At 36.7% G+C, this 10,640-nt stretch overlaps 2 protein-coding genes across 5 annotated transcripts; one reads left to right on the top strand and one right to left on the bottom strand.

Annotated features, from left to right (window-relative positions):
* Positions 1 to 860: 860 nt before the first annotated feature.
* On the top strand, positions 861 to 7,119 carry LOC110904994 (general negative regulator of transcription subunit 4). The gene is made up of 12 exons (XM_022150857.2): positions 861 to 1,021; positions 1,401 to 1,500; positions 2,860 to 2,987; positions 3,076 to 3,226; positions 3,333 to 3,442; positions 3,547 to 3,630; positions 3,737 to 3,785; positions 3,879 to 3,970; positions 4,103 to 4,241; positions 4,760 to 5,681; positions 6,321 to 6,419; positions 6,539 to 7,119. Exons 2-12 carry the CDS (start codon positions 1,408 to 1,410, stop codon positions 7,048 to 7,050), a joined length of 2,379 nt encoding a protein of 792 aa, XP_022006549.1. The 5' UTR covers positions 861 to 1,021; positions 1,401 to 1,407; the 3' UTR covers positions 7,051 to 7,119.
* A 193-nt stretch (positions 7,120 to 7,312) lies between these two features.
* On the bottom strand, positions 7,313 to 10,365 carry LOC110904995 (APETALA2-like protein 1). 4 transcript variants are annotated; one of them, XM_022150858.2, is made up of 9 exons: positions 9,601 to 10,364; positions 9,010 to 9,035; positions 8,887 to 8,917; positions 8,710 to 8,797; positions 8,477 to 8,622; positions 8,276 to 8,320; positions 8,079 to 8,173; positions 7,769 to 7,977; positions 7,313 to 7,696 (listed from the first exon to the last, which is right to left on the bottom strand). In XM_022150858.2, exons 1-9 carry the CDS (start codon positions 10,110 to 10,112, stop codon positions 7,520 to 7,522), a joined length of 1,329 nt encoding a protein of 442 aa, XP_022006550.1. In that variant the 5' UTR covers positions 10,113 to 10,364; the 3' UTR covers positions 7,313 to 7,519. The 4 variants fall into 4 exon arrangements, with proteins under 4 accessions (XP_022006550.1, XP_022006551.1, XP_022006552.1 ...); XM_022150859.2 differs by having other exon boundaries at positions 7,769 to 7,974; positions 9,601 to 10,360; XM_022150860.2 differs by lacking the exon at positions 8,276 to 8,320 and having other exon boundaries at positions 9,601 to 10,365.
* Positions 10,366 to 10,640: the final 275 nt, after the last annotated feature.

The following is a 10,640-nucleotide window of genomic DNA, read 5'->3' as shown; positions in this document are numbered from 1 at the left end:
ACCAAGGATGGTATTTTATGAGTGTGACTCCGTTGAAGGTTCACACCTGCATGTGTGAAGTTGAAAAAAGTGTACATCTGTTGTCTATAAAATACAATTTTTTTTTTTTTTTGGGGGGGGGGGGGGGGAGGGGGTTCCTACCCACCCAAGGCTATACTTGGGTACGCCCCTGGTTTTGGTTAGCTATTAGCATTTAAAAAACCAGAACATCATAACGTCTCATATTATATGATTTTTCTTGAACACATTTATATGATTTTTATTTAACACATTAATTACTTGTCATTTTTAACACATTATTGTACTTTTATTTTTCTATTACACAACTGTATATTATACAATGCCATTATATGGTTTTATGACATTGTTAGCCATGTGAATGAAATTGAAACAATTTCTGAACTATTGGATTATGTGTGTAATAAATAAACTATTAAACTAATAGTGCTATTTTAGAGAAACCAGAAAAACCAATTAGTTTGAAAATATCATATGTGAATTTAAATATCAATCACTCGTGGTCTATTAGGATGACCTAGATCAAAGGGATACTAATTAATTAAATGCAAATTGGCACTTTTATACAATTACGTTAGTCTTAAAAATATGTTTGTTAATTTATATAATTAATTAATTCCAAAGATACGTTCGATGCAACTAAAAACATCATTTAGATTTTTTAGATATAACAATAAAAATACAAAATAGAAATTTAAGATAAAATATAAGTATAAAAAAACTTTATCATATATTCAATGCATCTTTACTAAACATGATGACATTTTCAACTATATTATCTTTTTAACTCATCTAATAATTGAGAAAAAAAACATAGGATAATACGAGTCGATAAAATAAAATAAAATAAAAAAATAAATACAAATAAAGGCATAAAGCCCATCCTCATAAAAGCTCGTCTCAATCCTGTGGTTTTCAATTCTTTGTGCCGTACTATTCAGTTGCTTCTTCACAGTTCATCTACACAAATCTGTTTGCTTCATCATTCACTCCATCAATCACTGTAAGCTTACCAATTTCTTTCATTCAACTGTTCAATTTTATCTACACACAAATCCTTTGCATTTTGATTTGCTACATTTAGCAACAGATAGGTGTGTATGCGTCACTAAATACGTGTGTAATTGTGTGAATGCGGTGTGTTACACGCGTTAGATCTGTACTGTAACACGGTGTACGTTAGTGGAATGTTATGTGATTTTGTGGATTTGATCTGTAACTGAGGGTTTATTGGTTTCAATTTACGGAAAAGTGAAAACCTAGGGTTTTGTATGTGAATGTGTGTTTGTGTGGCGGTTGAGTAGGAGAGTTTAAGTTTAAGTTGAAGTTTTGCGTTGTGTGTTGAGATTTTGAGATATTTGTTGGTGTTGATGTGTTTATAGAGGAATCATGAGCAATGAAGAGGAGAAGAGGTGTCCTTTGTGTGCGGAAGAGATGGATTGGACTGATCAACAGTTGAAGCCCTGCAAATGTGGTTATGAGGTTTGATTTTAAGCAACTTTTTTTTCGCAGATTGTTGTCCGGTGTTGTTCACTTGTGTAGCTAGTTATTTGTGATTATTTTGCCAATCTTTTTTACATGTTGGGTGTCAGCTTTATGTTGATGCTTTTCGTTTATGTTCTGTATATTGGTGTAGTTAATAGGTATGTTATATATATCATTTAGAGTACTTATAGTGCTTTGTATATACTTGTATAGTTGTATCCTTGGTTTGGTTGTAAAAATCGGTGCCTTGAGGATGTACATGTGTGTCAAAATTTGTAAATATAGGGTCTAGAGGAGGCTGATATGTAAAAGGTATCAAAAGGGTGAAGAGATTATGAATGGTTTACTTGATTAAAAGGCTGATATGTAAAAGAGACGCTAGAGATGCGACTTTTGGCTGTACATAAAGCTTATCTGGTTGTACATAGAGGCCACTCCTTGTGTTGTGTGTGTGAAGCTTGAATCTCGTGCCTCTGCTTTCGTGACCTAAACGCCTCAGAGCGCCTCACGCTTTTTGTAGCTTATGAGGGCACAATATACGTCGAAAGTTTATGTCCTTTCCCCGTTTGAGATATAAAGATGTCAGAACTGTGTGGTATTATTCTTTCAGTAACAAATATATTAAGTTTTAACACTATCATGTCCAAGTTTAAGTATCCGAGGATTAGGCACTGAGTTTCCTTGAGGCAGTTAAGACTTAAGACAATTGACAAGCTTTGTGAAGTTGGTATGAACAAACACTTTCCAACAAGAGTGCTTTCTGATGCTCATGTAAACCAAACATTATCATCTAGGCCATTGGGTTGCACGGTTTTTGTATTTTGTTGTGTCGTTTCATATTCGACCTACTCCGTCTTGTTTTAGGTAAATTATCTAGTTGTGTTATCATAATAGATGGAGCACGAAAATCACCAATGATTCTAGAACTGTATTATGTCGATCCATTTTTTTCATTTGAAATGCCATTTATTCCCTGAAATTAACGAAAAAGGTGAATGTCTGAAAAGAGTTGGTAGGCATTAGTCTTAAGCAAAGATCTTGGTCATTTATTCTCTTATATTGATATATATTACAAGACTAAGTAATCATGTTTTATTGTTTCATTAAAGTTGTCACCTGTCACTTGTCACACCTTGATCTCTGTAGTGGCGTTCTATGTTTATACTTTAACGCTGCAATCTATTACATGATACAAAAGTCAACGACATGGTTAATAGTTTATCTACAGGAGACACTTTCAGTTTTTATATTCTATTCTATTATGAGTAATGCATAAAGGCAACACTGGTATAAGAGAAACTCTTTCTCTTTTTATCAAACTGTATGCAACCAAATTGAATTACTTTATCATTGCAGGTGTGCGTTTGGTGTTGGCATCACATAATGGACATGGCAGAGAAGGATGCAACAGAGGGACGGTGTCCCGCATGTCGCACAGCTTACGATAAAGATAGAAGTGTAGGGCTGGAATCAAATTTTCAGAGGTCGAAACTTGAAATACTTTGCAATCATGTCAACTTGTTTATCGTTACATTTTTACCTTGAGATTCATAAATACTGTCCCTTGTGTAGGGTGGCTGGCAGTAATTTGAGTCGAAAACAAAAGCAGCCAAAAGCCAAGCCAAAACCAACTGAAGTAAAGAAAGACCTTAGCAATGTTAGAGTAATTCAGCGAAAAATGGCCTATATTATCGGGCTGCCTCTTAGTCTAGCTGATGAAGATGTGTGTATTACAGTATTAGCACTTTTATTCAAGTTTCAGTTCTAATTATGGGACATATCAACATTTTATATAACATTGTTGTTATTGAGTTATTGTTCTTGTGTAGTTGTTGCAGCGAAGAGATTATTTTGGCCGATACGGGAAAGTTACCAAGGTTTCACTTTCTCGGACTGCGGGTGGGACTGTTCAACAGTTTGTCAATGATACTTGTAGTGTGTATGTGTTACAGCCTTTAAACTTGAATCACATTTGTTTCGGTTTTCCTTCTTTTTATATACTTCTTAATGCCGGACTATTCTTTTTCTCTTTTGTACTTCCAGATATATTACATACTCAAAAGAGGAAGAAGCAGTGCGGTGTATTCAATCGGTGCATGGCTATGTGCTGGATGGTAGGTTTTTAAGGCAAGTACATAACCTTCTATCCCTTTTAACTTATATATCCGGGCCCCAGGGTCACCTTTTTGGCATCATATATATTTGACCACCAATTGAAATTCAACTTCTGCAGAGCATCGTTTGGAACAGCAAAGTACTGTCATGCGTGGTTAAGGAATATGGTATACATGAGATGCTAAATGTTAACTTAATCAAATCCATTTTTTTTCTGTAAATCTTACGAAGGCTGTTTTTTGTTTCTTTTTGTTGGTCAGCCCTGCAACAACGCTGCTTGTTTATATTTGCATAGTATTGGCGCTGAAGAAGATAGTTTTGGAAAAGATGAAATAGCTGCAGTTCATACTAGGTATTACACGCACACGTTTGATTTCCACTGTTGTTTCATTATAGTTCAATACCGATTCTGTGCTTGCATTTAATCAAACACCTGATGGCTGATACTTTAGTTTTCTACTATCTCATAAAAAATGTATTTCAGGAATAGAGTTCAGGAAATTGTTGGTGCCACCCAATATTTGCATAACCGTTCAGGAAGTATGTTGCCACCACCAGTAGATGAACACTTGCATAATCGCAGTGCTGCGGCTCCGGAACCTGTCTTTAGCAGTGCCGTGAGAGTAAGTTGTTTTCTGTTAATTCATTCAGATTGACAAAAATCAGTTGTGGATTTATGGAGGAACACATTTTTTTATTGGTGTAATCAAGTTTCTTTTGTCATATGCAGACATCCAAATACCTATCTTATTGGATTAGATGTGACAAAACAAAAATGGGCTGGTTGGGTAACGGGTCATAGTGGGTCGGGTTGTCTTCAAACATTACTTGTTTAGAATTTTAACTGTTTTTTATATATAATTAGTGTTTTAAACAAAAACAAGCATACACAGTAATATCCTACTCGAAGTGTGTCAAATATGGTTATAAAAGTTATATTATTCTAAATACTAGTTTAATATTCGAAGAAGATAATTTAGGAGGTTTCATGCATTAAAAAATATAGACTTTGGTTTACAGTCAACTTGTTTCTTTTATAAGTTATTATCTTCATTATTTTACATGTTTGACCCATTAACTGTAAATCTGCTGATTTTTACAAGATTGAAACATAACTATTTACTTCTTTGCCATTGTTCAGGATGTAGCATATGCTGCAGTAGCTTCTGGCGATCACTTACATTGTTCTAAGGACAAAGATGGAGTAATTAAATCATCCAAACACATGACAAGTTTTGTAGATATTGTCGGAAGGTCATCTAATTCAGGTTCAGATAAAGATATTAGCTCGGTATCACAAGGGCAGATACCGAGCTTATGTTCTGATATGTCTTCTGTATGCATCAATGATAAGACTACAGATTCAGATCTAGTGTCATCAAAATCTTCGACTTATAGTGAGCCTTTTAGGGAAGCTTCTAAACTAGCCGATTCAACACTCAAGGACACTAACATTATAAAAGAACGATCTGGTTCAGCATTAGATTCACAAACATCTTTAAATTCTTCTTATCCTGTTGAGGTAATTAAAGATTATAGTGATCAAGCTTGGTGGCAAATGGAGTCTAGTAGTCAAAACGGTTTTGGTGTAAATAATTATGCAGAAGAAGCCTTTAAACAATCTACAAGTACAAATACAAAACCCGTATTGAATGATGGATACGATGAACAAAGATTTGGAAGTTTGGCTAAGTCAGATAGGATCTATGGAGGGTCTAGGTCTTTTTCTAATGAAGAAATAGTAGAGCACTTGAGACGGCTTGATGATGATAGTCGTGTGGATAATGATGAAAATTCTGCTGCTGTGGAAAGCAGTATAATATCGAATATATTGTCTATGGATTTTGATGGGTGTGACGATTCAGTTTTGCCTCAAACTGTAACTGGATTGTTTGAACGTAAAGATTTAGGACATGGTTCTTCCTGGAGTTTTCAAAATAGTGACCACTCAAGATTCTCTTTTGCAAATGAAAATGGACACAATAATCAAGAGCTGGGACGGTTTTCTGCTTTTCAAGATTCTCGGGAGATTCAGGACAGTGTCTATAAGCCACAGTATCAGGGTATGCCTACATCCCTGTACATGACGCATATATACATATATACAACTATGCACACACTTGCACATCTTCGGATTGTGCAGTCAGCCAAGTTCTGTGATTTGCCAAAATCTATGTTCGCAATATTATTTAATTCAAATTTGTATTTATATTATAGAGTAAAATGCCATTTTCGTCCCTGAGGTTTGGCCAGTTTTGCGACTTTTGTCCAAAGGTTTGTTTTTCCGCATCTAGATCCAAAAGGCTTGAAATCTTGCCATTTTCATCCCGCTCGTTAACTCCGTCCTTTTTCTCCATTAAGTCAGGGGTATTTACGTCTTTTTTGTTAACTTAAAGGGCAGTTCAGTCTTTTTTAGGGGTATTCGGTCTTTTTACATAAAGTGAAAAAAGACCGAATTGCCCTTAAGTTAACCAAAAAGACGGAAATATCCGACATAACAGAGAAAATCAGAAAAATGGATGGAGTTAACGAGCGGGATGAAAATGGCAAGATTTCAATCTTTTTGGATCCAGATGCGGAAAAACAAACCTTTGGACGAAAGTCGCAAAACTGGCCAAACCTCAGGGACGAAAAGGGCATTTTATTCTATATTATATTATATTTAAAGTCGTTTCTAAATTACCATTATTTTGTAACGAAAGGATCCAGGGCTCAGAACGTTATACCACCAGGATTCTCCAAACCCCCTCCTGGGTTTCCGTCGAGCATGTGCAGTGAGCAGGTTGTTTCCGCCACTTCTGGTATGTCATTTTTCCATTCTCTTCATATATACGTATATGTTCTTTAGATTGATATTTCGTATTTGGCTTGGTCAAATATCATGAGATTAATACTACCCTCTTTGCCATAATTCTTTCAGGTAGTTATTTGAAGAATTCTTTGCCAAACAATCGTTACCATTTGCCATCAACAGGGGATCTTAGCAACAATGGTGACGATCTAATCGATCCTTCCATGATGGTTGTTGGAAGGGGCAAATCATCTATTGACACAAGGTCAAGCTCATTCGATGAAGAGGCAAAGCTCTGGCTCTTGATGCAACAACAATCTGCATCTGCCACACACCGTCATCACGAGCCTCAGTTTTCTCAAACATCCTTCACGCAACAACACCACACACCCCAGTTTCCTTCTTCACGAGATGATCGTTATGGTGATATCACTTCCAGGCTTGTAGATCGACACCACCAGAGCTATGCACAACAGCAGCAGTACTCACAGCCAAAGTTTAGTAATGGTCACATCATAAATGGGTATCAGCAGCTGCATTTGGACGAGTCTCAACAGGTAAAGTATTCACCTGGGTATGGTGAATTTATGCACCAGATGCCCAGTTCTGGCGATGTATACACCCGGGTATTTGGAATGTAAAGTATGCACCTTTTAACTTCTCCAGTTTGATTATATTTTAATGAAATGAACACTCCATCTTCATATCCATCTGTTTCTGTATTCAAAAGAGATGAATTTCTCTTTGTAAAGTTTTTTTTTTTTTTTTTTTTTTATTTTATTTTTTTTATTTCACTTTTTTATAGCAACAACTTCTTCACCTTTTTGGAAGCCCAGAAGAGGATGTTGCTCAGTCTTAAATTCGGGTAAATTATATTTTTAGAATCGTATAGCCTACACCATGTTAAATTTATGTATATGATCATATATTCTGAAGGTCTAGTGAAAACTTGGAACATTATGCATATTATTATGTTACAGACAGACTAAACTTGAAATCTCATGCTACATCACACTTAAGTAGAACAAGGAAGTTTTCTAATACTGAAACAAAGAAAATGAAGTTGGTGACATGAGCGTTTGTGCAGTCAGCCGAGCATCAATAAAAGGTCTAGTTGTACTGATATCGAGAAGAGGGGTCTGTGAACCTGGTAACGGAAGAGACGAATCCTGATGATGCTGCAGTAGAGGCAACGGGCACATGATGGCCAGTTACCATTTGCATTTGCCATGCAGCTCCTTTTAGAGAAGAAACAACACTTGCAGATCCAATTCCTTTTGTCATTTGCTGCATATAAATATAATGCTAAATTACTAACTGCTCCATGATCATGAATATTAAAGGTCGGTGAATAGTTACCTCGGAATTTGGGGTATGACTATTATACATGCTGGGCCATACAGGAATATGCCGACCTATGGCTGTTGAATCATGATGCGACCAATCAAAAGAGGACGATTTTGCTTTGTGTCGTTTCCCAGAACCATCCGAGTTGTGAACATGGTTTTGCTTTGTGGCGTCTTTGGTGGGCGAAACCCCTAGATTGAGATCAAGATTGTTACACCCTGCTGCCCCAACATGGCAAGAACACATGATCAAATATAGGCTACCGTCAAGTTGGAAAGATGACACATGAAAGTAAACCACATAATTTGCAAGCAATCAATACCTTCATCCCTTCCTGGAGAATTAACATACGTGCTTGGCCCAAAGTTGGTGATAGCTTCTTTTCCGTTGCATTTAATGGCAGCTTTGTCATAAGCCCTGAATTCAGTAAAGAAATTAAACATTATGTTGGTGGATAGAAAATTTCAAATTAGAAACTTAAGATGTTAAGAACAAATCGGTTCGTAAAATTCCAAGAACCTTGCAGCTTCTACTTCACTGTTGAATAATCCAAGGTAAACATACCTGCAACCAAGCATTTTAATCTTATTTACCAAAACACCTCCCTAAACATAATTACCATGTAGTCTTATTATCTAAAGAATCACATAAATTAGTTCCAGCCATATTGTTTCAGTTGCATTAAAATCACATAAATTAGTTCCAGCCATGGGTTCTTACTTTTTCCCTAGAAGCTGACCCATGCGAGCCTCCCATCTACCGCATTTGTGACGGGTCACTCCTCGGTATTTTGAACTTCCCCTTGAGAATCCATTACTCCGTCGCCGCAGTACGTGAATGAATTCTTCTTTTGACAAGTTCTCCATCTGTCAGTTTGGGAAAATTAAACCTTTTAAGTTTTAATGATCATGAATGTTGCAGTTTGCAAATTGCAAGTACTCACCACCACAAACCTGTGTCATGTCTTCCTCATAGTCGCTTAAATCAAAGTTTAAATCAGCGCCAGTTCCCCGAAACTTGATCGCCGCCCGATCATAGGCTCTAAAAGACAATTTATAAAAGAAAGTCAAAACCATGATTAAAATTTATAAATGTGTAGACAAGTTACATTTCTCATTGTAAACACTCACCTGGCTGCATCATGGGAGGTGTCAAATCCACCTGTAATCACACAAACATAACAACAAACAACAATTTAGTTAAAGAATTTGATGTTGCGAATTTCAAACTAACGGGATACCGAACATGCTTACCTAAATATAGTTGTTTCCCACAATCCCTGAACAGATAAAATGCAAAGAATTAGATTCTAATATCATCAAACAAGACATGAATTGAAGAAGCATTCGGATCATTGCTAATCTACAAGTTAAAGCAAATAAACTCCTACAACCCATTAGTTCACATTCCTATTTCGGTAAGAATTCAAACTCCAGAAAGGCTTCTTTAGTTCTTAGAGTTGAGACTATGCTAGATGTGCATTGACATATTGTACTGTACTACTAATGATGCACAAGGAGAAAACACTAGGCAAGCAGTTAATCAGTAAGATGATTTGATATTAAAATAAAAGACAAAAAGAGTCCTAAATTAGAAAGAACATGTAAATCAACCATAGGCAAAAGTTGCTATAACAAGAGAAATTCCGGACCGAATAACGGTACTGACCGAACATATACAGTATAATATTCGGTTTTGATTAAACTTTTCGGCTATGCGATACCATACCGGTTTATATCCTTTTATGGTTCTATACTAACCAAATATATGCGGTACAGTACCGGTATTGGACCGATCTCATCCCTAATAACCACTATAAAATAGCGAATAGAACAAGAGCACACCATATATGTGATTCCCATCGCCCGGTCCGGCGATAAAACGTCACTCCGCGGTAAGGCGAGCTCTTAGACGGCGGTCCGCGCCGGCCTTTCTTCACCTTCTGCAGCTGAACCGGTTTCACGTTCTGTTGAACCGGTTCGGATACCAGAACCTTCAGATTCAACCAGTCCGCACCATGGACAGATTTAACCGGCGAAGGCGCGGTTAACCGAGAACCTAACTCCTCCTCCACCTTCAAATAACCAGAAACCGGAAAAAACTGCCTCGTAATCAAATCAACATGTGAAGTTTCACCTTTTTGATTGAATATATCAATATCGAAAGACCGGTTTTCAGTAGCATTATATGATACAGAGCTTTCGTCATCAACCTCAGAGGAAACTGATGTACCGGAATGCACGTGAATCTCTGATTGATGAGCTTCTGGAACATGCTTTTTAGCAGTTTCCAAACCACTGTAATCGGAAATATTATTATTAGTATTTCTACTTACTTCAACATTAAGATCTAACATCTTCAATTTCAGCTATATGAGTGAGAAACGGTTTTCAATTTCCGATCAAATATTCAAGTGACACAGAGTGAAAGGTGTAACTGAGTGAGAGAGAAAAATGGAGGGAGCAAACTATCTGATTTCACACACACAACACGCATCAAGTGTGTAGTGGACAGGGTGAAGAGAGAGAGAGAGAGAGAGAGGGAGGGAGAGAGAGAGTGTGTGAATATATAAGAAACGACGACGTTGTCAGGTAGCAAAGATATTTGGGCTTTTGGCGATGACGAAGAGGGATTTTCTTGGGAGTAAAAAACACGTGAATTGTATTCTATTGATCATAAGGGGACTAGGGGTGGTTCACTAGTGATAGAATTTATCACTCACAAGGACCAATCAAGTTTCGCCATGTCATTGACCATTTTTCCATCACTCACAACCATTTTTAGTAGGGGTGGTCATCACTCACCACCACACCCAACAATTTCCCCCCAACCAACAAATACCCTCACAAATCAAAATGATAACGCGTGAAGGAAATAACGGAAA

The sequence above is a fragment of the Helianthus annuus genome, chromosome 14 (assembly GCF_002127325.2).
Source record: "Helianthus annuus cultivar XRQ/B chromosome 14, HanXRQr2.0-SUNRISE, whole genome shotgun sequence".
Classification (NCBI taxonomy): domain Eukaryota; kingdom Viridiplantae; phylum Streptophyta; class Magnoliopsida; order Asterales; family Asteraceae; genus Helianthus; species Helianthus annuus.
The sequence above is the reverse complement of the archived record's forward strand: the minus strand, read 5'-3'. Positions and strand labels throughout refer to the sequence as shown.

Coding starts and splice junctions, on each gene's coding strand:
- LOC110904994 (XM_022150857.2), top strand. CDS start 1,408: ATGAGCAATGAAGAGGAGAAGAGGTGTCCTTTGTGTGCGGAAGAGATG. Junction 1,501..2,859: donor CCTGCAAATGTGGTTATGAG/GTTTGATTTTAA, acceptor TTATCATTGCAG/GTGTGCGTTTGGTGTTGGCA. Junction 5,682..6,320: donor CTATAAGCCACAGTATCAGG/GTATGCCTACAT, acceptor TTGTAACGAAAG/GATCCAGGGCTCAGAACGTT.
- LOC110904995 (XM_022150858.2), bottom strand. CDS start 10,112: ATGTTAGATCTTAATGTTGAAGTAAGTAGAAATACTAATAATAATATT. Junction 9,036..9,600: donor CGATGGGAATCACATATATG/GTGTGCTCTTGT, acceptor TTATCTGTTCAG/GGATTGTGGGAAACAACTAT. Junction 8,623..8,709: donor ATGAGGAAGACATGACACAG/GTTTGTGGTGGT, acceptor CCAAACTGACAG/ATGGAGAACTTGTCAAAAGA.